Raw genomic sequence first — 26543 nt, forward strand, 5'->3', positions numbered from 1 at the left:
CTCCTGACCCAGTGCTCTGTGTGCTGAAAACAAGGCTTTTCTCTACCGTTTTTTTGTCGGGCACCCTTAAAACTATATATTGTCTGTGTATTTTTCCCAATAATTAGGCTTCTTTCTTTCTTTTTTTTTTTTTTTTGTGAGGAAGATCAGCCCTGAGCTAACATGCATGCCTATCTTCCTCTACTTTATGTGGGACGCCACCACAGCATGGCGTGACAAGCGGTGGGTCAGTGTGCACCCGGGATCCAAACCCTCGAACCGCAGGCAGCGGAAGCGGATCGCGTGCACTTAACTGCTGCGCCACTGGGCTGGCCCCTAGGCTTGTTTCTTAGACAAGCGATTTACATGTATCTGCCTCTCCAGCAATGTTTTCAAAATTAGAGAGCTTGTATACTTTCACCCCACAGTTGCACTTCTAGGAATTTATGCTACAGATGTGTTAACGTGTGTGCAGAATGACGTGTTTGAAGATTAGTCATTGCTGCCTTATTTGTAATAACAAAAGATGAGAAGCAGCCTAACTGTTCATCAGCAGGGGACCAGGAACAAATTATGGTCCTTCCGAACCGTGAAATACTGTGCAGCCATAAAAAATAAGATGGAGACTCCATGCGTAGATATGGAGCAGTCACCAAGATAGATTGCTGTGAAAGAAGCAGGTGCAGGGCAGTGTGCCTGGTATGCTGCCCTCTAAAAGTAAAGGAAGATAATAAGAGCATTTGCTTACGTATGTACACAGGTCTCTGGGGAGTCACAAGAAGGTGGTGGTTGTGGTGCCTCTGGGACGGGGGCTGGTGCTGGGGACCGTTCACTGCAGACTCTTTGTTCCTTTTGAGTGCTGAATCATGTAGACATAGGATTTTTTCCAAAAAATTAAAATAAAATGAAATAAACAAGAACCATAAGAAACATATCCCCACCCCTTGCCCAGTGCAGGAAGGTCAAGACTCTGGCCACCCCCTTAAGGACCTGCCAGCCTCACTCAGGCCCCTGACCACCATCTAATCAGAAATACGTCCTTGGGTCTCACAAAGGGAAGCGGGTGTGAGGGTTGGGGTGTTTCTTGGTAAATATGACCCCCAGCCCCAGCCCTGGAGAAACGTTGCCACCCCCACTGACGACCCCTCTGAAACACTGCTGTTGGCTCGCTTGTTGTTTTAAATCCCTGCTCTGATGTGCTCAACTCATGACCTCTGAGACCTTCAGGAGCTTCCTCGCTGACACAAAGATAAAGGCCCTGTCCCAGGCCCTCTTTATGGGGCCTCTTCTTGAGTCACACTTTTTTTGTGTGTGTGTGTGGTGAGAAAGATTGGCCCTGAGCTAACATCTGTGCCCATCTTCCTCTATTTTGTATGTGGGATGCTGCCACAGCATGGCTTGATGAGTGGTGCGTTATGTCCATACCCGGGATTCGGACCTCTGAACCCCAGGTCGCTGAAGCGAAGCGCACGAACTTAACTGCTACGCCATTGGGCCGGCCACTTGAGCCACACTTGACTAGTTGCTCTTGCCTCTGTGTGCTTCCTTGACGTCCCACCTCCACACCTTTGCTCAGGCAGTCCCCTCTGCTGGCCTGCCTTTCCCTCCTGGCAGTCTCCATGTGCCCAAATCCTATCTGCCTTTCAAGGCCCAGCTCATTTTCCAGCCCTGCATGGCCCTCTGACCTCCCCACTTCTTTATCTGTTCCTCTCCTCCGGCACTTAAGCCTTTTTACATTGTCTCTGATTCGCTGCCTGGCTGCCAGCTCTTTTAGGGCGAAGTCCATGTAATGCACACAGCCCCTGATTTGTTAGATGTTTGCAGAGTGGGTGAATGGTGATACTGGAAGCTGTAGGGGGCAGGGCCTGTTTCACATCTATGAACCCCAGTGCCTGGCACAGGGTGGGCCCAGCCTCGCAGCAGGAATAACAGCAGCCTCATGCCTGAGTGTCCGTGTGCATTCTTTCCTTGCATCTTCACGAGAACCCCGGAGGTCAGCCACTGTGATTCCGCCTTACAGATGAGGAAGCGGGGCAAACATCGTGTCCAGGCCACACAGAGAGAAGTAGGATTTGGACATAGGTCTGGCCGCCTCTAAAACTGCATTTAATCAGTTTATTCTATCACTTCCTCCAAATCTCGAGTAATACTGATACCCTTGGCCACTCTCATTATCTGTCCCACTGGCCACCAACAGCCTTGTATTATTTGAGCCTATTTTCTTCCCTACTCGACTATAAGCTCGTAAAGGGTTTGAGTCTTGTCTGAGATACCCTTTGGACTTAGCACATAGAAGGGGCTCAAAGGTATATATTTACACTTTTAAACTTTTTAAGGAGGTTTAACTTATTACAGTAAAGTACACTAATCTCAGATGTACAGCACAATGGGTTTTTACATCTGTAAATATCCATATAAACCACTGTCCAGATCAAGCTGCAGAACATTCCCAGGACCCCAGAAGGCTCCCTGGGGCCTCCTCCTGGGGTAACCACTACTCACGCCTCATCACTCTGACCTTCCGTAAATGGAATCACACAGAAAATACTCCGGTGAGTTTCATCCAGGTGTGTAGGGCAGCCCTTGCTCTTGTTCACCGCTGCGTAGGAGTCTGCTGTTTGAATAGATCATGATTTATTTACCCATTCTACTGAGGATGGGCATTTGGGTTGTATCCAGCCTTTTGCTGTTATGACAGGGCTGCTCTGAAATGTCTTGTTCTTGTTTGTGGGACACGCGCACTCGATGTTGGGGTACACCTGGCGTGGAATGCTGGCTCCCCCCACTCAGTATTTGTGTGAATGAAGTTCAGGCTGGGATTTCTTACCGAGGTAACTGGGCCGGAGCCGGGCTTCTTGCTGAAGGGGTCCCCAGGGTTGGGCAGGTTAGACGGCCTGCTCCCGTGGGGCAGGAGGACCGTTGAGGTTCAGGATGCTGCATCTGAAGGGGACCTGTTTGCTAGTGCTGAGGGCGGGGTTTCACTGGCTGGAAAGGTGGTCACATTTAGAGGGATGCAAAGTCCAGCTAAAGAGGCTGAGCTTCGCCCATTGGTTCTTAGTTTGGGAGAGAACTGAGATGGTCAAGATTTGGCCTGGTATGTATTAATAAAAAAAAAGGCTTAATTACAAGGCTGAATTAAGTAAGCCCTCACTGAGGGATTTTGGATTACTTTGTTGTTCCCTTTTATTTCTGCCCCTGCCCCCGCAAGTGAAGGATAGATACGCGATTGGATGATTTTTCTTTCCTGGTTGAGAGATTCGTGGGAACTTGGCCCCAGGAGAAGGGGAAAGATGTGGCCACTAGCGTGGCCTCGGCTTGTCTGTGTGGATTGAAGGGAAGTGGGCCTGAGAGGTGGGACCCTGCCCCCTCAGGAGGGCATGTGATCCTTTTTCCAAAGGCTAACCAGGCAGAACTGCCCAGCCTCTGGCCACTCTTTCCCTCTAATCGTCTCTGGAGGAGGGCCAGGCTGTGGGTTGCTGGCCTGCTCTGATGTGGGTCAGCCTCCCCCCAAAAGGCAGCTGCCCAGAAGTTCACAGAGGCAAACAGCCCCAGGGGCAGGAGGCTGTTGTCATCCCAGGCAGCTGAAGTGGGAGCAAAGTGGCCAGTTCAGATTAACAGTGCCCAGGTCAAATTCTACCCAGTGAGCTACGCTAAGATGGAAATTTCTCCATATATATTAAAAATTTTTTTAATCTATGAAACAAAAATCCCTCCCAGGCTGTGGTAATATTCTGGAGATGTGCGTGCAAACAGGTTGCCAGTTTAGCTCGGCCTGTGGGTATGTGGCAGCTGCCTGAGCGAGCCCTTTGTGGCTGCAGCTCAAAAGGGTTTGGATTTGAAACTAACGAATGAAAATATGACCTCAGAAGGTTTAAAAAAGAGCAACAACCAGAGACAGGACTGGCCTGGATCTCAGAGTGTGCTGGGAATGTGACTTCCCAGCCTGAAGGGTGAAATGAGGGTGCAGTAGGAGCGTGGCCACAGTAGATAACATTATCTAGTGCCAGGCCCCGTCCTGAGCGCTCTCCTGTATTAACTTGTTTATTCCTCGCAGCTCTTTCAGAGGGAGGTGTGGCTGCAGCCCCATTTCACAGCTGAGGAAGCTGAAGGAAGGAGAGGTGATGTGACTTGCCCACGGACACACAGCTAGTATGGGGCAGGGCTGGAAGCCAAGTCTGGGTGGTCTGACTCAGAGCCCACCTCTCTCCAACGGTCCTCAGAAATCTGTGGATTTGACCGTACGGCAAGGGTGCTGTGCGGAGCTGCTTACCAGGGGACTGTGGACAAACTCCTTAGCCCTCCCAGCCTCTGTTTCCTCATCTGCAAACTGGGTGTGTTAGTTTCCTGCTGCTGCTGTCACAATAGCTGGAAACTTAGTGACTTAAAATGCAAATTTATCATCTTACAGTTTTGAGGTCAAAAGTCCAAAAGGTATTTCACTGGGCTAAAATCAAGGTGGTGACAGGGCTGTGTTCCTTCTGCAGCCTCTAGGGGAATCTTGCCTTCTGCAGCTTGTAGAGGCCACTTGCATTCTTTGGCTCACAGCCCTTTCCTCCATCTTCAAAGCCAGGAGCGTGGCGCCTTCAGATCTCCTCTCTGCTTCCATCATCATACTGCCTTCTTCACTCTCTCACCCTCCTGCCTCCCCCTTCTGAGGACCCTTGTGCTTATATCTGGCTGACCCTTATAATTGGGATAATCTCTTTATCTCAGGATCCCTAATTCAATCATACCTGCAAAGTCTGTTTTACCAGTTAAGGTAAAATATTCACAGGTTTGGGGGTTCAGGATGTGGACATCTTTAGGAGGCCATTATTCAACCTTCCACATAGGAAATCTGGGGGTGGGCACAACAGCCAGGTGTCCCCTGAACATGAAGCGAAAATGACTCTGAGAATAAAATCTGGATGAGACAGTGAGATGCTCTCTGAAATACCTAAATTCCAAGGCAGGTGGCCGAGTTTAGTGACTACACATAGTTTTGTAGCTTTCTGGAAATCTTCAGAAGGGAAGTCAGCCAGAAGGCGTCTTCCCTGGAGAAGGATGGGGATGGGGGCTGTATTAGGGGAAGTGAGAGTTTGTGTCACTCGAGTTGTTGTCTAGGGCTTGGCATGTTTCATCAGGCCTCACCAGGGCCTGGTTGAATTTTACTCAAGACCCCCCGCTTCCCCAAACTCTGATGCTATGCTCTCAAATGCCCTTCTGGCAACTGATTCAGCTCTCTGGCCCCCTGCTAGGAGCTGGAGAGGACGTTCATAACTTGGCACTCCTCCTTTTTCTTGTGAGCTGGCTTTGCCTGACCCTGATCCCCTGAAGCCTGGCTTTCTGGACCTGGGAAGTGAGCTCCGTCCAGCCCTGTGGCTTGGCGGCCCAGCAGGGCTCTGCATCCCGGTGCTCCTTGCGGCCCTCCCAGGGGCTTGTACCCCCACCTAGATGCTCTGACTGCAACGAGATCCCTTCACGTGGCTGTCAGGATGGCTTTGTCAACTGTAGTGTGCCGTGGGTGGTCTGTCAATCAGGCCACACTGCCCACTCCCCCAACCCCTGTCTTTAACAGCAGGCTGATCTGCATCTGGCACACTCTGCTCTGGGCGCACCTCGGCCGAGTGTCTGTCAACATAATGTCTCCATGCCTCTGTCCATGCTGTTTCCTCTGTCCCCAAAGCAATCATTCAGCAACTACTTTTTCAGCATGGCACATGGTCCCTGCCCTCACGGAGCCCCACTCACAGGTGTTAAGGGAACAAATCTAATCACAATTGTGGTAAATGCTACGAAAGACCAGGGAAGACGTGCCACGTACAAACTGTAATAGGTCGTGGAAGGTGATGACTGTCAAGGCAGGTGGGGATAAAGATATGTCGCAGGGGGCAGGTGGCAAGAGAAAATTCCATTCTCCGGGGTTGACGTGGTGAAGGTGGCGGGTGTCGTAGAGTTTTAGAGTTGGAAGAATCTGCAAAGGGCAGACATTCATTCAGTTGTTCCCTTCTCCAGCCGGAGCATATCTAGTGCTAACTATGTCCAGGCTTGGAGATGGGTGCTGGGATCAGAGTAGCACATAAGACATGACCTCTGACCTCCAGAGGGTTGCAGACTAGTTGGGGAGAAGACAGGTAAGAGTAAACTACCGTACAGAGGTTCCTCCTGCCCCAGGGGACTTCTCGCCCTGTTTGATTGGGAGCTTCCTTATGCTAGAGGCATTGCTAGGTTGTTCCAGTTGGTAAAAACGTCTCTATCTTGGCGGACTCTCACCTTCCTGCTGCTCCCACCAGGTGACCCAGGTTATGTCCTGATGGAGCACATAGAACAAGTCCCTTTGGCCTCCTTGGTGTGGCCTCTCCACGTTGGAAGATGTGCGTGAGACAGTGTGACTCAGCCTCCATCCTCTGCCCTCACCTGGCCCATCCCTCTATCCAGCCAAACGTCCAGGCCCTTCAGCTGAGCTCTGGAAAGTGTTGATGGTGGGGAGGGGACCAGGTGATGGTGTGTAGCACGTGGTTTAATGCCAGGCATTCAGTCGGTCAGTTGGTTGATCGATTCTTCTTTTCCAAATCCCTACTCTGTGTCTGGCCTTGTGCTAGATCTGGAGATGGATGACTCAGGTGTGGGGTGACAGGAACACTGTCAGAACCGACCTCTTAGTACCGCAGAGTGAGCATAGTGCGGCTGGACAGGAGTGGGCTGGCGCTGGGGTGTTTAGGATGTTTAGGATGACTCATGAATGAGGAGTTTACACTCACCACAAGGACCAGGGCAGAGGGGAGGGCGCGTTGGCACAGAGGCGAGGACTACACGTGCAGGGACCCACTGTTGCCGGCACTCAGGGAGGAGGCAGGGAGGGAGGCTGGGACCCAGCTGCCAAGGGCCCTGGGCTCTCTGCAGAGGAGTCAGGACTACGTCCCACCGTCAGATGCTGACATATTCTTGAAGGATTTCAGGTCAGGAGGAGGGACATGGTCACATTTGAAAATAAGTGAAAGAATAAGACACATTCAATTCTTGATTCCTGCTGCTCTGGAGGACAGTCCAGGCCCATGTCCCTTCTCCACCTTCCTGGAATCCAGAACGCTCGAAATCCCAGAGGTTCTTCCTAAGTCTGCAGCAAACTAATTTCGTGGCAAAAATCTGACCTGAATTGATGAGAGACTAATTATGGTCTTTAAAAATATCTCACGTTTCTCTATGGAAATACTGTGTGTTTGGTTTTGGGGTACTGCCCAGACTATGTGGGGGTGTCACCATATACACACCATATACAGCACCATAATCCTTTCTAAAATCTGAAAAACTCTAGATTCCTAAAGTCATTTGGCCCAAGGGCCCTGGCTACAGCACGGTGCACCCAGGAAACAGATTCAGAGACCAGTCACCTGCCCAGTCGTAGCTGGGTGGTGGTGCCGAGATTCCAGCTCAGTTTCCCTGACTCAGAGCCTAGGACAAAGTAGACCGTGGCCCGGCCTCTTCACAGCCTGCGGGGCTGTGTGCGAATGCGGGCACAGGTGTGAGGCCACTGGGAGAGAGGCTGGACCAAGCCTTGACTGTGCTTTCTGTCTGACTCTCAGCCTGGGACTGAGGGAGCCAGCCAGACGACACGGGGAGGTATAAGGACAGAGGCAGAGGCTGCGGAGAAGAGAGGAGTGTGTCAGTGACTGGCTTTCCCACCGTTTACAGTACCGCTCTTCAGCCATCTTTACTCACACATCCCCATCAGTAAAAAACTTTTGGGGCATGCACCCCAATATATGGATGTCGACGTAGTTATTATATACATGTATTACCTCACTGTTATACTTTGTACGTCCTAAAACCTACACCAAAAATAAAAATCAAAAGATGAGCTAAAGATGTAATAATTAAATTTTTAAAATTTTGTTGGTGGTACAAAACCTTCTGGCTTCGTATGCTTGATTGTTTTTGGAAATTGTGCTTTAATGCTCTGTGAGAGAGCGGTTGGAAGGTCTGGCTCTACGTCTGGTTTGTTTAGATACTTGGCTTTAATGGCTGCCCTGCCTGGGACATGTCGCTGCACACAGGAAACGCGTCGTTGGCTTGCTTTCTAAATCAGGTTACTCGTTTTTCCATCCCATCCACTGAGTATGTGGCGGATTTGTGGAAATTTGGCTAGTACATTTCCATCCTCCCTGATGCCAATCAGATGTTTTTGTAAACTAAATGGAAGGTATTTTATTTTCAAGTTCTTAACAAAAAAGTCCAAAATCCCCTTGCTTTGGAAATTTTTAAACGGATTAGAAAATTCTGTTACGTAGGTTTTTAGGAGTTCAGATGTGCAAGTTTTTGTAAGTTGCAGACTTAACATTGTTTTTGGTAACGAAAGCCCGCGACAGTAGAAACATTTCCGAATGTCCTTTCTCAGAACGCTGTGCCCTAGCCTGGGCTTCTTTCAAAGAGCAGCTCCTTTCTCATTGTTGTGATGACATGCCTTTCCTGTCGAGGGACATAGTCAACATGCTTAAAGATGTTTTGGAAACATCACTGGGAAGCATATCTGACAGCCAGTGGTCACAGAAAAGGGCAAATTTGGAACAGTTTTTTTGTAAAAGGAGAATGTGATGAATTCAGTTGTTAGGTTTGACAAGTCTTTTTATTGTTTTTCTGCAAGATAACCAGCCGGTGTCTGATACAGACGGTTTCCTGAGTCACTGCCCATCTCATTACAAATTTTGTGGAAAATTCTGCCATTTTACTGTCTAAAGCTTGTTATTATGGAAAATTTCAAACACACAGAAGTAGAGCAAATAGTATAATGCATTTCTACCTGTCAGTCACTCAGCTTCAACAGTTAGCAACATCTTACAATCTTGTCACATCTTTCCCTCTCCCCTTTTTAAAGAGTAAATCCCAGACATGTTATTTTTCACCCTTAAATAGTTCAGGATGCATCGCTACTTGATAAGGACTTTTAACAAACTTTTTTGTTTTGAAATACTTAGAGGCTCACAGGAAGTTGCAAAAATAGTATGTAGAGTCCCATGTGCCCTTCATCCCCCATTGGTGACAAATTACATCACTTAAACCAGAAGTGGACATTAGTACAGTGCTGTTAACCAGACTACAGGCCTGATTCAGTTCTCACTCTTTTTTTTTTTTTATAATTTTATTTATTTTTTTTTTCCCCCAAAGCCCCAGTAGATAGTTGTATGTCATAGCTGCACATCCTTCTAGTTGCTGTACGTGGGACGCGGCCTCAGCATGGCCAGAGAAGCGGTGTGTCGGTGTGCACCCGGGGTCCGAACCCAGGCTGCCAATAGCGGAGTGAGCGCACTTAACCGCTAAGCCACGGGGCCGGCCCCAGTTCTCACTGTGTTTACGTGTGTGAAGTTCTATGCGATTTTATCACCGTAGACTCATGTAGCCACCACCACTCTCAAGACACGTAGTATCTCACCACCTGGAGGGAACTCCCTGTGCTGCCCTCTTTGTATCTGTCCTCTGCCAACCACTAATCTGTTCCACATCTTTATAGATTTGTCATTTTGAGAATGTTGTATAAACGGAACCAGCCAGTATGTAACCTTTTGGGACTGGCTATTTTCGCTACACACAGTGTCCTTGAGCTCCATCCGCATTGCTGCCTCTGTCAGTAGTCTGTTCTTTTTGTTGCTGAGTAGTATTCCATGGTCTGGATGCGCCGGAGTTTAACCTTTCACCTATCGAAGGACATTTGGATTGTTTCCAGGTTTTGGCGATTACAAATATAGCTGCTATGAACATTCATGTGCAGGTTTTTGTGTGAACATAAGTTTTCACTTCTCTAGAATAAATGTCTAAGTGAGTACTGGGTTGTAGGGTAAGTGAATGTTAGTTTTATAAGAAACTGCCAGTCTCCAGAGTGGCTCTACCCTTTTATATTCCCACCAGCAATGTGTGAGAGATCCAGTTTCTCCGCCTCCTCGCCAGCCTTTGATGTTGTCACTATTTTGTGTTTATAGGTCTGTAGTGATAGCTCCTTGGTTTTAGTTTGCATTTCCCTAATGGCTAATGATGTTGAGTATCTTTTCACGTGCTTATCGGCCATGTAGCCTTCTTGAGTGAAATGTCTGTTCATGTCTTTTGCCCATTTTCTAATTGGATGGTTGGTTTTTTTACTGTTGAGCTTTGAGGATTCTTGCTATATTCTAGAAGCTAGTTATTTGTCAGATATGTGGCTTGCAAATATTTTCTTCCATTATGTGGCTTGTCTTTTCATCCTCTTAACAGAGTCACAGCACAAACGTTTTTACTTTCTGTGAAGTCCAGTTTGTCAATTTTTCCTTTTATGGGTCATGCTTTTGGTGTCAAGTCTAAGAACACTTTGCCTAGTCCTACGTTTCAGAAATTTTATGCTATGTCTTCTAAAAGTTTTATAGTCTTACGTTTCACTTTTAAATCCAAGATCCATTTTGAATTAATTTTTGTATATGTATAAGGGTTTTGGTTAAGGTTCATTTTTTTTTGCCTCTGGATGTCCAGTGTTCCAGCACTATTTATTGAAAAGATTATTCTTCCTCCATTGATGAGGACTTTTACTTTTACATTTTCTCTTATTCTGTAACAGCCCCTCAACCACCTTTGATTTTAAGCCACTAATCTGTTGGGGAAGCCAGGTCGTTTGTCCTACAGACTGTCCTCAGGTCTAGATTTGGCTGCACTTCCTCACGGTTTCATTTAATCTGTTCCGCTACCCTCTGTATTTCCTGGATGCTGGTGGTTAGTTCTAGAGGCTTGTTTCGATCCCAGTTCACTTTTGGGGCAAGAGTCTCTCCCAGGTGGTGCTGTGTGCTTCCTGTGCGTCCCCTCAGGAGGCTCGCACCTCCTGGCTGCCCCATTAGTGACAGTGATCTTGACTGTGGGTTCAGAGGGTGCTCCTCACCCACCCCTCACCAGTCTGCATCAGCCTTTCCCTCGTGCTTTTATCCCCCACTGACGATCCATATCTACGTCCGTTATTTGTGTTAGGAGTTACAGAATGGTCATTTTTTATTCTATCATTCTGTCTTCATTTATTAATGGGCCTTCTGTAAAGTAGAATACTCCTCGTCAAGTACGTGGTTACTCTGAAACATTATGGATGAAGAAATAGGCTCTGAGAGGTGGAGTCACTTGCCCAGCTGAGCAGGTGGTGCAGTGCAGTGGGAAGCCTGTTCGGTGACTTCAAAGCTGAGCTTGCTTGTGCTTCTTCAAGACTCTGCCCCAGAGATTGGATTGGTGGTTACCAGAGGGGAAGGGGGGAGGGAGGAGGGCGAAAGGGATAATTCGGTACATGTGTGTGGTGATGGGTTGTAATTAGTATTTTGGTGGTGAACATGATGTAGTCTATGCAGAAATAGAAGTACAATGATGTACACCTGAAATTTTTACAATATCATAAACCAATGTTACTGCAATAAACAAACAAACAAACAAAAAAAGACTCTGCCCCAGAGTCCCCCCACTTTGAAGCCTTTCTGACCCTCTCCACAGCCTTGTCCAAGGCAGTGGATGCTGCCTTTGGGCTCCCTTAGTGCTGGGCACTCACCTCTTGTGCAGTGCACTAGGTAAGGTGCCCAGGTTACCCGTGTCACGTAGAGCAGGCATTTGGAGAAGCTATGAGTGCAAGGCCGAGCCTGCATCTTCCAGTGTCCAGAGGCTTCAGGATGTGTTTGTTGGAAAGATGATTCCAGCATCTCTCCTCAGGGCCCTCTGCCTCAGGAGTTTAACATTCAGTCAGTGAAGAAAATAATGGGGACCTGCCAGAGCATCTGGGGTCTGAGCTTCATCTCATGCATCCTGCCTACCTTGGGGCACATGGATTGTATTGAAAAAGGGGGAGCCATGGAGGCCCTTTCCTGGGCCTCTTTCCCCTGGGGAGCGAAGGGGCTGCACCAGCCAGCATCATCCCTGCCTCTTCAAGGTCCAGGGCTGTACCAGGCCAACGTCCTGCTGGTTTGTGGGACCTGAACAGGCAAGAGATCCTTCCCAGGTAGGCGCCTTCCCTGAATGTGAAAGGATGGGACCCCAGTGTCCATTCCCCTGGCCCTCAACACACGCATGTGTGCGGGGTCCAGCGTTGTGTGCTGCCTTGGGTCCTGGGAGCAGGGCGGGGCGAGTCCCAGCCGCCATCGCCTTCCTCTCATGGGTGCCAGGGCCCATGTGTCTGTGAGTCAGGAGATTGCTTCAAGTACTTTGGCGGGATATTATGAATCATTTGGTGCTACCCAGGGGGCTGTAAAACCAAGTTCCACATCATCTTCCTCACCTCTAAGATGAAGAAGATGTTACTTACTTCAAAGTTGCTGTGAGGAAAACATGAGTTGACATTGGGGAAATGGTCTATGAACCGTGAGGGCTGCCCGAGGGTACCGCGAACGGTTTGTAAGTCATAGGGCGCCGGCGCAGAAACGTGGCGCACGTGGGTCAGGCTGCAGAAGCATCCCAGCGTCGTGGCCTCCCCTCCCTGGGAAGGACCTCCCTCCCCTTCCTGCAGAGAGGTCCCAGGCCTATGGTAGGACTCATGTCCTGCTTGGAGCCTCTGGAGCGGGAGGGGCAGCTCCTCCAGGGCCCCACGTGGGAGGCGGTGGGGAGACAGCGTGTTTATAGGACTTGGGTTTGAGTCTTGGCTCTGATTTGGGGGCAAGTCACCCACTCTGTCTGAGTGGATTTCTTGTGAACTGAATGACCTACATGAGGAACGTGCGGGAGCTCTGAATGTGGAGTGTCCCTCTGGGACTGACAGAGGGGCATGTGAGTGTGAGCGAGCTCAGCCCCAGGAAGAAGCCGGGCCTGGAGCCTTCACTCAGCCTCCACCCGCTGAACAGACAGCCTGGCAGGTGTCCCCTTCCTGTGGGCAGGATTGGAGCTCGGCGGTTGCCCCTTGCCACTGGGGAGTCTACACAGGGGCCTCTCTATATTGCTTTAGTCGAGAACAGAATCGCCTTTGACACACCTCACCCTCACTCGGAAGGGGAAGATTTAGGGGTATTTGCACTTCCTCTAGCACCCCACCCCCCAGTTCCCCGTGTTTATTCATTTAATTTGGGATGATAGACAAAGACGATGATTTACAACCCAAATCTTCGTTTTTAAGAAATATTTCTGGCCCTGGTTTTCAGTTTTGCAACCATACGCACAGGAGCTATTCTTAGAGTTATCACTGTGTCTCTTTTTCAAAGCTTGCCACCACTCTTTATATAGACTCCTCCATTTTTGAGATTCTTTATATAGATGCCTTCTCCACTTCTGAGTTTTTAATCTAGATTCATCTCTTTGTTGATGTGTTAGAGATCACTTATTTTTACAGGAAAATAGAAATGTAAAGGGCTCTCCTAGGGTTAAAACTTACAGCTCAGAGCAGACATGGTGCAGAAGGGGGCAGAGGATGCTGGTGACATTGGAGAGGGGCCAGGGGCAAAGCCAGGAAGCGTGGGGAGACAGTGGGCAAAGAACAGTGGGGTCAGGCTGCGGGCCCCAGGCGCAACCCAGGGAAACCTCCCATCAGTCAGTGTGTTCTGGCCAAGAATATCAGCTGAGACTTGGAAGGGACGGTGCGAGGTCATCTGGGCTGACCTTGGGGTTCCGGCTGAGATGGTCAGTTTAGGGGCTGGGTCAGGCAGCAGAGACCCTCTAGGGCCCAGCAAATCTGTGCGAGGGCCCACGGCTGGTTGGCGGTGGAGCTGAGACTCGAGTTCCGGCCAGGCTCTTTCCAGTGTCCACACTCCCCACTTTGCATCGTTGCCTCAGTGGTCATATGTCCCTCTGGTCACGTTGCAGGTTAGTCTTCCAGGGCCTCTGCTGCAGGGAGACTCGGTGACCCCTGGATGGCGTTGACCAGCCTGTCAACAGGTGGCAGCACTGAAGGGACACCTGTCAGGGCCACGGGACTCAGATGCCCATGGGTACAGGAGCGGCAGGCCTCCCGGGAGTGGCTTGGCTCTTTGAAAGGGGTTCTAGCCTCCAGCCTGGCACTGGCCCCTGTTTGTAAACTTGCGAGGAGAACCCTAATGACACTTCTTCCTTGGGTGACATCTGGGTTACTTTTCAATGTGAAATCATTAATTTGTTACCACAGGTACTGAGGTTGCCACTAGGAAGTGTGGGGCCGACGTGAGAGCCCACCTGGGGTACCTGGACGGGACCCTGAATGCCATCCTGTGTCCTGCCCACTCCCATCGTTACTTCCCCACCAGGAACCTCCTTTATGCCAGTTCCCTCAGCTCTCTTCTCTGCTTCTCTGTGGAGTACCTCAAATTCTTTTGGAAATATGGAGTGAGAATCAACAGATAATAAAGTAAATTTTATAAATGGCCTTGGTGCTTCCATTCAGAGATGGAAATATGGTCTTGCTTCAAAGAGTGGACGGTCTTAGGAGGAGAATGTCAAGCAAATGACAGACCCACGTGTTACATGTAACGAGGAGCAGTGTGAAATGGAGGGAAGTGCCTGATTGGAGGACACGCGTGGGGCAGGCTTTTAGGAAGAGTAGCACCTGAGCTGAATGAAGAGACGAGCAGTTGGTAGGCGCACAGAGTGGGGAAGGGCCACAAAGTCTCCAGAAGAGCACAGCTGGATGGCGAGGAGTGGGCCTGAGCTGTTAGGAAAACTGAGGAGAAACGGTGAAGGGAAGGCGCAAGCCCTTAGAGGAGATGACCTCCTTGCCGGGTTGGGAAGATGTCCAGATCCAGCAGGTATTCACTGAGCACCCTCTGTGTGCCCAGCAAGTGCCAGAGATCCAGTGATGAGCAGAACAGAGCCCCTGCCCTCGGGGAGCTTGAGTCTGGCGAAGGAGGCAGTTAACAAATATATGAGTGAATGTACAGTTTGTCAGATGGAGGCAGATGACAATGAGTGCTCTGGAGAAAAATAAAGCAGAGTCGAGGGGTCAGGAGAGCCTGGGGTGGGGGAGGCGTTGCCAGGTTTGAGCAGGTGGTCAGGGCAGAGACCTGAAGGCATTGCTGTGTGTCTGGGCAGAGAGACAGCCAGTGCAAAGGCCCTGCAGCAGGAGCAGGCTTGGCATGTTCAGGGAGCAGCAGGAGGCCATTGTGGCTGCAGTGATGGATCAAGGTGAGAATTATAGGAGATGAGATGAGGTGAGAGAGCCACGAAGAGCCCATTGGGCAGTCTTGTGGGCCATTTTAAGGACAGCAGCTATTGGAGAATTTTGAGCGGAGGAGCCTGGTCTGGTTAACGTCTTGGGAAGGCTCACATGGCTTTTGTGTGGGGATTGGACAGCAGGGGCAAAGGCAGAAGCAGAGAGACTGGTCAGGAGCCTGTTCCGTTAATCCAGGGGAGACACGGTGGGGACTGGGGCTAGGGTGATGTCTGGGGCCAGGGTGACATGTGGTCAGAGTCTGGTTATGTTTTGAAGGTGGACGTAGAGACCTGGATGATTCTTTCCACTACTCACTCATCCTGGAAGGAGGCTAACACTGTGATTTCCTCTTTGCAGGCCGGCTCATCGCTTATTCCAAGGGTTTCTCTCAGGGAGCCCCCTGCCGCTGGGCACCATGACGGTGAGGGGGGCCGCAGTGGCCCCGGATCCGGCGTCGCCCACGACTGCGGCAGCCTCACCCAGCGTCTCTGCGATTCCCGAGGGCAGCCCCACAGCCATGGAGCAGCCGGTGTTCCTGATGACAACTGCCGCTCAGGCCATTTCTGGCTTCTTTGTTTGGACGGCCCTGCTCATCACCTGCCACCAGGTACCCTGGCCAGTCAGGAGCCCCCAGGCCAGAGGGCCCCTGCTGGTCCTCTAGAAAGATCCTGAGAGGTTTCTAGGCCAACAGAGTATTAGTTAGGCTAGGCCAGGCTATGCTGCAGTAATAAATAAACCCCGAAATCTCAGGGGCTTCGTCTGGTAGAAGTTGACGTCTTGCTGACGTCCCAGCCCGGTGCAGGGCAGGTTCCATTTTGTGGCTCCAGCATCTTGCAGCTTCAAGGCATCATCCATCTGACAACTGGGAGAAGGGACAAGTGGGGAAGGCACCCTGGACCTTTCACCATCTCAGTCCAGAAATGACACTTGTCACTTCTCAGCTTCCATGGGCCAGAGCTGGTCACGCGTCCAGCCTGAGCTGCAGGGGGGCCTGGGAACTGTTCAGGAACATGTGGATGCCAGTGACCCCTTTGCAGATGAGAAAATTGAGACCTAGAGGGGGAGGGCGAAGGGGGAACCAGCCTGGTCACGTACAGGTTGGTGGCAGGGCTGGGAGAGAAGTCAAGTCTCCTCTCCCCTGTCCTCGCCATCCCAAAAGAGGCTGGTGTGGGCTGAGACAGGCCTTGGCTGCCCGAGGAAGGAGAGGTTTGCAGGTTGCCCAGCGAAGAGAGGAGGCTGAGCCCGTTCAGGTCTGCTGTCAGCTCCTCGCCCGCTGCCCTGGGTTCCCCATCCCTTCCAGAACCCAATTGCTTCCAAGGCAGTTGGCTCGTAGCAGATGGGGAATATTTTGCTCTCTTCCTCCCGAGCCCAGGGCTCGGCTGGGCCAAGTGTGAAGTCATGAGAGCTGGGACGGGAGACTTGGGCTGCTGGGCCTGAGGACTGTGGCTGGAGCTGTTCTTGGCATCCGTGTGTAGCTTTTATTTTTTCCCCCGCTTTCTAAAAACTGCACTCGATTCTCCCAGCTTCCCAGTGAGGCAGGCTGCGCTGCCTCTGTTTAACAGATGGGAAAATGAGACACAGGATGAGGGCAGCACTGCAGCCGCTCAGCCAGGAAGCACTTCCACCCTTTATAGGAGTGAGGGTCCCGTCTGTCCCTCCTTCCATGCCAGAAGTTAGTTAAGGGAGGGGGCTGGGCGGGCGCCCGCCTGGACGCCTGTGTTTAACTCAGCTCCCCTGGGACCAGGTGTTTAGGAAGGTGGGGATGGGGGACACGCAATGATTGAAGGCCTCCTCTGTGCCACATGCCCGGGGTTCCGAAACCTGGCTGTGCATGCAGGTCCCCGGGGAGCTTGTTGCAACTGTGGCTTCCCCACCTCATCCTTGACTCTCATGTGGACAGTCTTGGGTGTGGTCTCATGGTTCCTGTGTCTGTGAGGCTGGCCTCGGCGCCACTGCACGCACCCTGCGAGCTTTAGGCACCCTTTGGTGTGGACGGGAGTTTCATCATCACATTTTACAGAGGAGGACACTGAGGCTCAGGGTGCAGTAACTTGGTCACAGAACTACTAAGTGGCAGAGGTAGACAGCAAAGCTCATTCCTGTCCCCTCGGCCGGGCTCCTCCTCTCGTGCTCTGTGGCTGACGCAGCCCCTCTGCCCCCAGATCTACATGCATCTCCGCTGCTACAGCTGCCCCAACGAGCAGCGCTACATCGTCCGCATCCTCTTCATCGTGCCCATCTATGCCTTCGACTCCTGGCTCAGCCTCCTCTTCTTCACCAACGACCAGTACTACGTGTACTTTGGCACCGTGCGTGACTGCTACGAGGGTGAGGACACGTGCAGGGCGCGGGGGGCCGGGGGGCCGCACACCCCCTCCTGCCTGGCGTCCGGGAGCTAGAAGCCCCTCTCCCCAGAGCCTCCTTGAGGGGCTCCCCTCACTTGTTTACCCACTTCACGGTCTCCATCCAGGCCCAAATCGACAGGTGGCAGCACACCTGGAGCCCGGGTCTCACCTGCAGGTGCCCGTTGTGATGTGGCTCCCAAACACCTTTACAGATAAGATACCTGGAAGCAGGGCCACTCTCCCTGGGCCTCATTCCTCAGTTCTGGCATCTCTGATGGGGGGTGGGGCCAGCAAATCAGTGGTCCATTTGTAGATAGAAACCCCAGGTACACGGGGGTCAGGGGTTTATCCAGGCGTCTGTGGTAACGCAACGGCAGGGCTGGGCCTCCCTCCCCAGGTGTCTTCATTCTGAGGGCTTTGTCCCAGGAGCAGCTGTACTGTGCCACCCAAGAAGGTGACTGGCTGCCTTTCAGGGGCCTCCGTTCTCATGTGTGGTGTAGAGGCATCACCTGTTCCGGTACGGAGCTCCAGGCACAGGCCAGGCCCTCTGCTGGGTGCTGGCTGCAGAGGAAAGCCAGCCCTCACCCTGCCTGCCCTCCCGGAGTCTGTACCACCTGAGTAATTGCCACAAGGAGACAGGAAAGCTCTCTCACGGGGCCCAGCGGCCCTGGCCTGGAAAGGAGCTGGGGAGCTGTGCTGGAGACTAGCCTCTGCCAGAGGAGAGGCCAGCGGCTAGAGAGGGGGGTGCCCTGAGAGGCAAGGATGGGGGACGGACACAGCCTTGTAGGCCAAACAGAGAAATTGAGATTTTCTTTTTTACTGTTGATGCATAAAAATATAACATGACTGGAAACAACAGGTTAGAAAAATCTCCATGTGGAGGGTGGGTGAAGGAGGGAGAGGGCACAGGCCCCAAGACAGGTCACAGGTCAGGATGCCCAGGCCTGCACTCGAACAGGCCAGCAAGGATGAGGAGGAGGGGTCCTTGGATTCCAGATCCCCATTGTGACGCCCACCCTCTCATGGTTGTGCATTTTCCAGTTTCCTCCCCGTACCTTCACTGCCGGTTTTGGGTAGTGACCACATATGGTTTTTCTTATACGGAGGCCGGGCAGCTCTGACCACGCCCGGTTGTTTGTTTTCCTGACCCGGGAGGGCTTTGCCCCTGGCCCTGGGCTCCATGGATATTGGGGTGCAGCATGCTTGACCCCTAAGAAGCCAGAGTCTCTCTTCCTGTCCTACTTTGAACCCGTGTATCCTTGAGGGCTCCTAGGGCACAGGAAATGCCTTTGGACTTGGCAAGGAAGTGCAGGCGCCTAACGGGAGCACACGGCCCCGCCCGCCCCTCCAGCCACCTCGCCCTCGCGGCAGCCCAGCCGCTCCTTTCCGGTCCTTTCCGAATTTCTCCGGTGCCTGCAGAGCTCTTCCTTGGCCAGCTCCTCCTCCTTCATCTTGACTCCAGGTCTCCTCAGAAAGGCTCTCCCTGTTGCCCCCACTCCCAGCACCCTGTCCGCACCTTGGTGGCCTTACTGCGGTTTGCAGTTCAGTGCACGCAGCGTGGGCCTGGTTTGCTCTGTCTCCCTGAATAGACTGTCAGCTCTGCGAGAGCAGGAGCGGGTGGAGGGCTGGGCCGACGGAGCCAGGCACCTGAGAGGTGCTCCCTCGCTCCGTATTTTTTGAATGAATAAGGGACTTTATCAAACACCTGCTACATGCCTTGTGTTCGCCCACGTGGGGCCTCATTGAATTCCTGGGCTGGTGTCCCACCCGGCCCTGCCAGCTGAGAATACTGAGGCGTGGGGGGACCTGCTCAGGGTGTGACTGGGGCTCTAGTGCCTCATGTTCCTGGAAGCAGCAGAGTCCCCAGGGAAACCTCTGGGTACCTGGGGAGCCATAAAGGCTGGGGTTGGGAAGGTGGGGCTGAGAATCCTTTATCTATCCAGCTGCCAGCCTCGCATGGGTGCCCAGGAGCTGCATCTGCCCACTGGTTCCTTCAGCGGCAAAAAGCTGTTCCCTGCCAAGGGGGGCCCCTCCTCTGTGCTCGGGGGGCCAGTGTAGGCCCCCTTCTCTGCCAGGCCCTGAAGACTGGGGCACCTGGCAGAAGGGGCGGGGCTCAGCCAGGGAGCCTGGGCACGAACCTCACTCTGTGCCGTGGAGACGGCAGCAGATGGTTGGCGGGCTCCCCCCACTCCAGAAGCCTCTTTGTTCAGGCCCTGCCTGTCCCAACCTTGCTCGCTCCCTGTGTAAAGGTCGTCGCAACAAGTCTGCTGCCCTGCCAAGCACATCTCCTAGCAACGCTATTCCCCTCTGCCTCTCAGAGGGAGTTTACAAACAGCCGAGCAGCTGCTGTGAAGTTCAGGCTGCCCCCGAGTTCTCCAGAGTTCTCCAGCCATGGTGTCTGACTTGTGGGCGTGGCCCTCGCCTTGCCCTTTCCCGCACCTCTGCACTGTGTCTTGGACCCTCTGCCATTGTTCTTTTATCTGCAAATGCTACAGCTGCCCACAAGCCCTGCCACTGCGGAGTTGGTGATGGGGTGTATCCCTTAAAATTAAACAAGAGCCCCCGCATTCATCACCCCTCCCCCCTTCCTCCTCAGTGTTGCAAGACCCTGGAAGGGGGCAGGAGTAGACTGGGCTGGAGAACTCTTATTTCAGAGCTAGCCAGCCCAGACCAAAGCCAGCTCAGAGCCGGGCTCTCCACTGGGCATTGTGCAGACATTTGCTTTTCTTTTTAACAAAATTAACCAAAATTTTACTTTTATTGAAGTACAGATCTTCCTCGACTTACGATGGAGTTACATGCTGATAAACCCATTGTAAGGTGAAAATATCATAAGTCAAAAATGCGTTTAATACACCTAACCTATTGAACGTCACTCTTAGCGTAGCCTACCTTACACGGGCACAGAACACTTACATTAGCCTACAGTTGGGCAAAAGCTTCTAAGACAAAGCCTATTTTATAGTAAAGTGTTGAATATCTCTTACATGTAATGTATTGAACACTGTACTGAAAGTGAACAACAGAATGGTTGTGGCAACAGAATGGTTGTAAGTGTATTGGTTGTTCACCCTCGTGATCACGGGGCCTACTGGGAGCTGCGCTCGCTGCCGCTGCCCAGCATCACAGGAGAGTATAGTACTGCATACTGCTAGCCTGGGAAAGGATCAAAACTCGACATTTGGAGTACGGCTTCTACTGAATGCATATCGCTTTTGCACCATTGTAAAGTCAAAAGATCTTACGAACCATTGTAAGTCAGAGACCATCCATAATAGGTGTGGATGGTTGAAACACAAAACTGCCCTGACTCCTCCTCACTCCCAAGGTCACTGCACTTTCAATGCTTTAAACTGTTTTTTCCTAGAATAACCTAAAAATTTGCTTTTATACTGTTGTTTCTTGATTTTCAGGTTTAGGTAGTGTTCCATGGTGACCTCCTACTGTACAAGGCCTTGATTTAGGTATCCCACCCCCAAACCCCCCCACGGAGTTTTCTTTCCTTTGTCTTTTCAATGTGACTATATCACAATGTTTTCTAAGTCTGCATTCAGTGTTTGCATTATTATGTGTCTGTAAATATCGCTCGAAGCTGAGCCTTAGTGTCCTAAGACTACGTTTCCTTGTACAACTTTTTGTTTTTCCTCTGGTTACTACTTGCCTTGCCTTTTGGTTTGCTCTGTTTTCTATGTGTCTATCATTAATTTATTCTCAAATGCTTCAACTGAATAAAAAAGAGAAACCCTCCTCTCAGTGCAGTCAGACACATCTGTTAATAATCCATTAGCTCTGGGTTTCCCTGGGTGGCATTTTCCCCGGAGCCCTGCCCTCCTTGCTCTGCTCTGGACTGGTTGCTTTCAGGCCTCGTACTGCTCAGCTGTGTGCCGGGTCTTGCCTTCACATCATCCCGGGAATCCTGTTCGCCTCTCCTGTGCTGAATCGCCTGTTCCCTGGGTGCCAGTTTTTTCATGTTCGTGTTTTGCTCTCTCATTTTGGTTAGAGCACATCTTCCAGGAGGTTTCTGAGAAAAAGGGTGCATGGGAGTTGTGTTTTTTGAAATCTGAAAATTGTCTGCAGTTATCTTTGTTATATTGTTGTATTTGTTTGGTGTTCAATGGGAATGCACTTCTAAGTTGGAAATCATTCTCCCTCTGAATTATGAAGGCATGTTTTTCACTGTGTTTTAGCTTCCAGCGTCATTTTTGGAAAGTCTGCCAGATTCAATCCTTAATGCCAGGATGTGACCTGCTTTTTTTTTTCTTGCTTCTAGAAGATCTTGCCTTTATCCCCAGTGTTCTGAAATCTCACAAGAGGTGGGATAGTCATTGTGCGGGGGGGCCTAGTGGGCCTCCCCATTGGTTGATGGGCCACGGGGCATTTCCTCTGCCATTTTAATGCGGGGACGGGGGGGCGGGGAAGGCCCCAAATGAAGACTTTTTGATTCTGGGCCTGTTTCCACAGAGAATAATTTTCTCATCTCCAGCCTGGGAGATAAAAGCTGAGCGGGCTGAGTTACGGCTGCAGATGAGGGAAGGGACCTGGACATCTCGCCCTTCGTATTCAGACTTCATCTCTGCTTTCCACAAGTCTCCTCATTGCTGCCCTCAGCTGGGCCAAGTTCTCTGAGGGCAGAGCTGTCTCAACCCATCTTGAAAGTAAAAACCCAATAGCTGCACATGGAGACTTTTCTGTTTGCATCCTCACCCACAGCCATCAGAACTGCCTGGTAGGTCCAGTTGTAAGGGTTTCTGGGGTTCTCGCCAGCTCCGTCCCCTCTCCGGGTCAGTGACCATGCTGCATCTTCCAGAGCTTTTGTCAACATCTCTTGTCAGCTGCCTCTGATGCCATCTCCTTGTCCTTGAAGGTTTGTACTTTTCCGCCCATTTTCGTGGCATTTCAGGAGGGAGGGGAGGGAGAGAGTAGAGATAAACCCTGTAAATTGGTGGTGGTATTTTGGTATCATTTTCCAAGGAGAGGGCTGAGTCTCAGAGAAGTAAGTGGCTTGCCCACGGTCCCACTGCTGGTGTATCTACCCTCTGTAAGGCCGTAATTCACACAGTACTGGGACGTGCCACCAGGGGTACAGAGGGGAGGTGGAAACCAGCCCCCTTACGTGCATTTAGTATTTGATTGTGGTCGGGGTGGGAGGGAGACCCTGAAGATGGCTCTGAGACAGCCCTGGGGAGCTCTGTGGTCAGAGGGGTACAGGGGGCCCAGACTTCAGAGGAGGTGCAGCTTCGACCATTGCTTTATGCAGGCACTGTTTTGTTAATAATGTTTATGTGGTACTTCACAGTTTTGCTACATATTTTTCATCACTGTTAGCTCATCTCATCTCCCAGTTATCTGGTGGAGTATATATTATCATCCTCATTTTACAAATGTGAAGGAAAAAAACTTGAGCAGGCTAAGAAACTTACCCAAGATTACCCAGAGAGTAATTGCCAGAGGCCAGACTCAGCCCTAGGTCTGAGTCCTGGGAATTGCTCTGTGCCAGGCTTGGTAAAAGAGTACAGGACAAATTCTCCCCTGGAAAAGTATAAACTCTTGTTAGGGGAAGAGATTTACACGCATGGAAAGGAACAATCAAAGAATGATGCTTTATACACCCAGTTTCAGATTTTGGACAAACTTAACTTCCTGGAATCTGACCCAAAGTGAAACATCTTCCTAGGTAGAGAGAGTACAGCCAAAATGAACCCAGCTGAGGGCCACAGACACAGGGCCACCAATGACCCAAAGGCCGGTGTGCTACTCAAAGAACTCACCGGCTAAGTGTGGCCTTGATGGCCACAGCTCTGACAGAGCCAGGAATTACAAGAGTTGGATTGATCAGAATAAAGAAAGATTCAGAAGAAACCAATAGAAGAGAGAGATCAGAAACAGCATTCCGAGTGACAAGAAGTGGCAACAAACAGGCTCAGCAGAGGGTGGAAAATCCCCAAGAGGAGGGAACTGCCTTTGGAGCAGCGAGGGGTCTGGGGTCCTTGCAGAGGAGCGGGTCTCTGCCCGCCTTGGTTGCAGCACATTGTATCCACTATTTTCTGTGATGATCACTGTTCACTGTAAAAGGGGGAAGGAATGTTCTGAGGCCCTTATTTACTGAGCAGAGAAGATTTCTGTCCAAAATGGTGAAAATTAAGTTTTCCAGGATCATTCACAAGTTATGTGGAATATGGAGTGCCCCAAGTCTTTCCAGATACCCGAAGTGTTTGTGTGGAAAGAAGGCTAGGCCGTGGGGCCAGGTAGAGGTGCTGAAGGTGTGCAGACAAGGTGAGCTTGGAATGGTCATTGTGTGCCCAGGGGTCATTGAGGTTCTGCACACAGCACTTGGCACACCTACTGTCCAGTGAGTCCTTATTGGACGAACAGACAGGCATGCCTGCCTCGCCTGTAGCGGGGAGCCCGTGAGGACTCCTGAAGCAGGGAGTTCTGGCGGAGACGCCGGAGTAGGGGGCCCTCGGGCCTGTGCTGGAGGTTGGGTGGAGAGCAGTCTCTTGTACTGCAGCTTCCTGCCCAGGCCACTCCGGGTTAGAGAAGCTGCCAGTGAGAAAAGAAAGCCTCGAGTCTCAGGGTCGGAAGGGACTCTAAAGTCACAGCTGCTCGGAACCTCTCTATAATGTCTCTAAGAGGCTGCCAGCCTCTGATTGCTTCCACTGGCAGAGAGCTCACTACTGTCCATCTCTGAAGACTGCCTGTTAGAAATTGTTTCTTAGATGAAACTGAAGTCCTAGGATCTTCCCCGGGACGAGTGGGTCCTGTCTGACTCTCTGGATGAGGTGGCTGTCACTTATATGAAGAGAGTGACCCCTAATGTCTTCTGTCCAGGCCTCGAGGCTGCAGTATGATCCTTAGTTCATCTCCATCCTGGTCCTTCTCTCCTGATTGTGTGCATTTGTCTCTAGTTCATTTAAGATTTGGTATCTAGAATGGAGCAGAAAGTTCCAGGTACCTAATTGTCCAGGGCGGGGGGGAGAGAGAACCATCCCTTCCCTCATGCTGGATGCCTCCCTGTAGACTGGGGGGACTGGTCTTGGGTCCCTTGGTCACTTACATGTCCCTAGGGCCTCGCAAAGAGCCTGGCACACAGGCTGTAGTGAATATTTAGGGTCATAATGTCATTTTGTGTCTCTGAGGCCTCGCCAGGGGACCAGAACTGGATCTATGGTCAGAAGGTGGTCAGGCAACGAGGCTGCTGGCTGAGAAGCCCACTCCTGATCTCCATCCGAGCGTTTTTGTTCTTCCGTGTCACAACGTGTTGTTGTGTTTGTTCCTGGGGTGTGTGTTGAGTTGTCCGTTTTAAACACCATTGCTGGGGGGTTGGGTGGTGGTTTGCGAGGATCTGTAATTTCCTAGGAGGGAACTGATTTGTCCAGATGGTCAGTGGGTCCTGCTGTGGGCTGGTTGAGTCATCCTGAGGAGATTCTGTCTTGTCTCCCTTCTCTGAAAATGCGTTATTGACTCACTAATGAATCTTGAAGGGAAACCATCAGCAAATTGGCATTTTAGACTGCCTGGCCCCAGAGTTCCGTTAAAAGGTCAAGAATCTTGAACTGAGAGAGGTGGATGAAATTTGAGGATTCTGACCAGTTGAATGCAGAACTGGATGTGGATAAACAGCTGGACCACATCATTCAAGAAGATGCTGACGTATGTTGCAACACAAGAAAGGATGTGAGCTCAGGCACCAAGCTCTTCCCAGGAGTGGGTTACACGACTGCCTAGCTTGGGAGGACAGTTCTGGAAGGAGGAGGCTGATGAACCTCAGGCCCCTGTGGCTTTTCTGGGGGGTTTTGTCTTTGGCGACCGAAAGTGTGATCACCTTGGTGATCGTGGGACTGAGTGTAGGCTGTACCTGCCTGCTCCACCTCTCTGAGCCTTACCGGGAGTTATGGCCCACGTCTGTCCATTCATTCCTCCTGTGTTGACTGGGTGTATGTTAGTGCCAGGCCCTCTGGTAGCTGTTGGAGATGGCCTCAGTTCCTACCTGCAAGGAGTTTACAGTCTTGAAAATTCAATAGGTAACACACTGTGGACTGCTCACTCTGAGCTCAGCCTTATCTAAGGCGTCACACCCCATCCTCACAGCAGCCCCCCAAAGAAGCAGCTGTTGCTATCCCCACTTACATAGGAGAAACCGAGGCACAGAGCGCTTAAGAAGCTTGCCTGAGGCCACACAGCTCCTAAGTGGTGGAGCCACAATCCACACCCCGGCCATCTGGCTTCGGGGTCCATAGCTTTCCTGCTACTTTATGCTGCCCTTTGTACTGGAAGGATCAGACGAATCAGCAGAGGGATCGTGGTGTGTGAAGTGAGCATGGTGATAGGATAGAAGAGGCCACCAAGGAGGAGGTGGCATCTCAGCTGCATCTGCCTCTGGGAGTTAGCAGAGGGACCAGAATGTCCTACTGTGGGGAGACATGAGAGGTCATGGCACGTCCTGGGAACTCCAGGAGTGGTTTTAGATACATTCCACTTCCTGTGGCTGCGTAAATAACTACCGCAGAAGAGACGGGTAAAGCAGCCATTTATCTTGTCCACAGATAGTGCAGGTCAGGAGTTTGGACAGGGCATGGTAGGGACAGTGTGTCCCTGCTCTGTGATGTCTGGGTCTCAGCCGGGGAACCCGAAGGCGGGGGGAGGAGTCATTTGAAGTCTTGTTCACTGAGATGTCTGACTGTTGATGCTGGTGTCAGCTGGGGGCTCAGTTCCTCCCACATGAGCCTCTCCATGTGGACGCTCAACGTGCGCTGCTTGGGCTTCCTCGCAGTGTGGTGGCTGGGTCCAAGGGCAGGCATCTCGAGAGAAAGAGCCAGAGGAACGAGGCGTTTTCCAACCCCAACATCAGATGTCATGAAGCATCACTTCTGCTGTAGTCACCCTGGTCCACCCAGATGCAAAGTGAGGGAGCGAGACCCCATCTCTCAGTGGAGGAGTGTCTGCATCACAGGATGTAGCCATCTTTGGAAAATACCATTGACCACAATATAGCTAGACCCAGCTCGGAATGGACTCATTTATTCTACTTAGCCTGTGTGGTTTTGGACAAAGGTTATTAAGCAGGCTGACGTCAGATTTGGCTTGATGCCCCCCTACCCCCAGATGCCCCAAAGTTCTTGTCAGTGAAGAGTAATCTGGGGTTCATCGGAGATTCC

At 51.2% G+C, this 26543-nt stretch overlaps 1 protein-coding gene across 3 annotated transcripts in view; it reads left to right on the forward strand.

Annotated features, from left to right (window-relative positions):
* TMEM184B (transmembrane protein 184B) overlaps positions 1 to 26543 on the forward strand; it is a 47275-nt gene that overhangs the window by 8085 nt on the left and 12647 nt on the right. For 2 of the 3 annotated variants that reach the window (XM_058568368.1, XM_058568369.1), the window contains exons 1-2: positions 15404 to 15650; positions 17206 to 17371. In XM_058568368.1, the coding sequence (XP_058424351.1) occupies positions 15459 to 15650; positions 17206 to 17371 (358 nt within the window). In that variant the 5' untranslated portion in view covers positions 15404 to 15458. Of the gene's footprint in view, positions 1 to 15400; positions 15651 to 17205; positions 17372 to 26543 lie in introns of those variants that run through there. The other variant, XM_058568370.1, reaches the window with a different exon arrangement.

This window comes from Diceros bicornis, chromosome 25 (genome assembly GCF_020826845.1).
Source record: "Diceros bicornis minor isolate mBicDic1 chromosome 25, mDicBic1.mat.cur, whole genome shotgun sequence".
Lineage (NCBI taxonomy): Eukaryota > Metazoa > Chordata > Mammalia > Perissodactyla > Rhinocerotidae > Diceros > Diceros bicornis.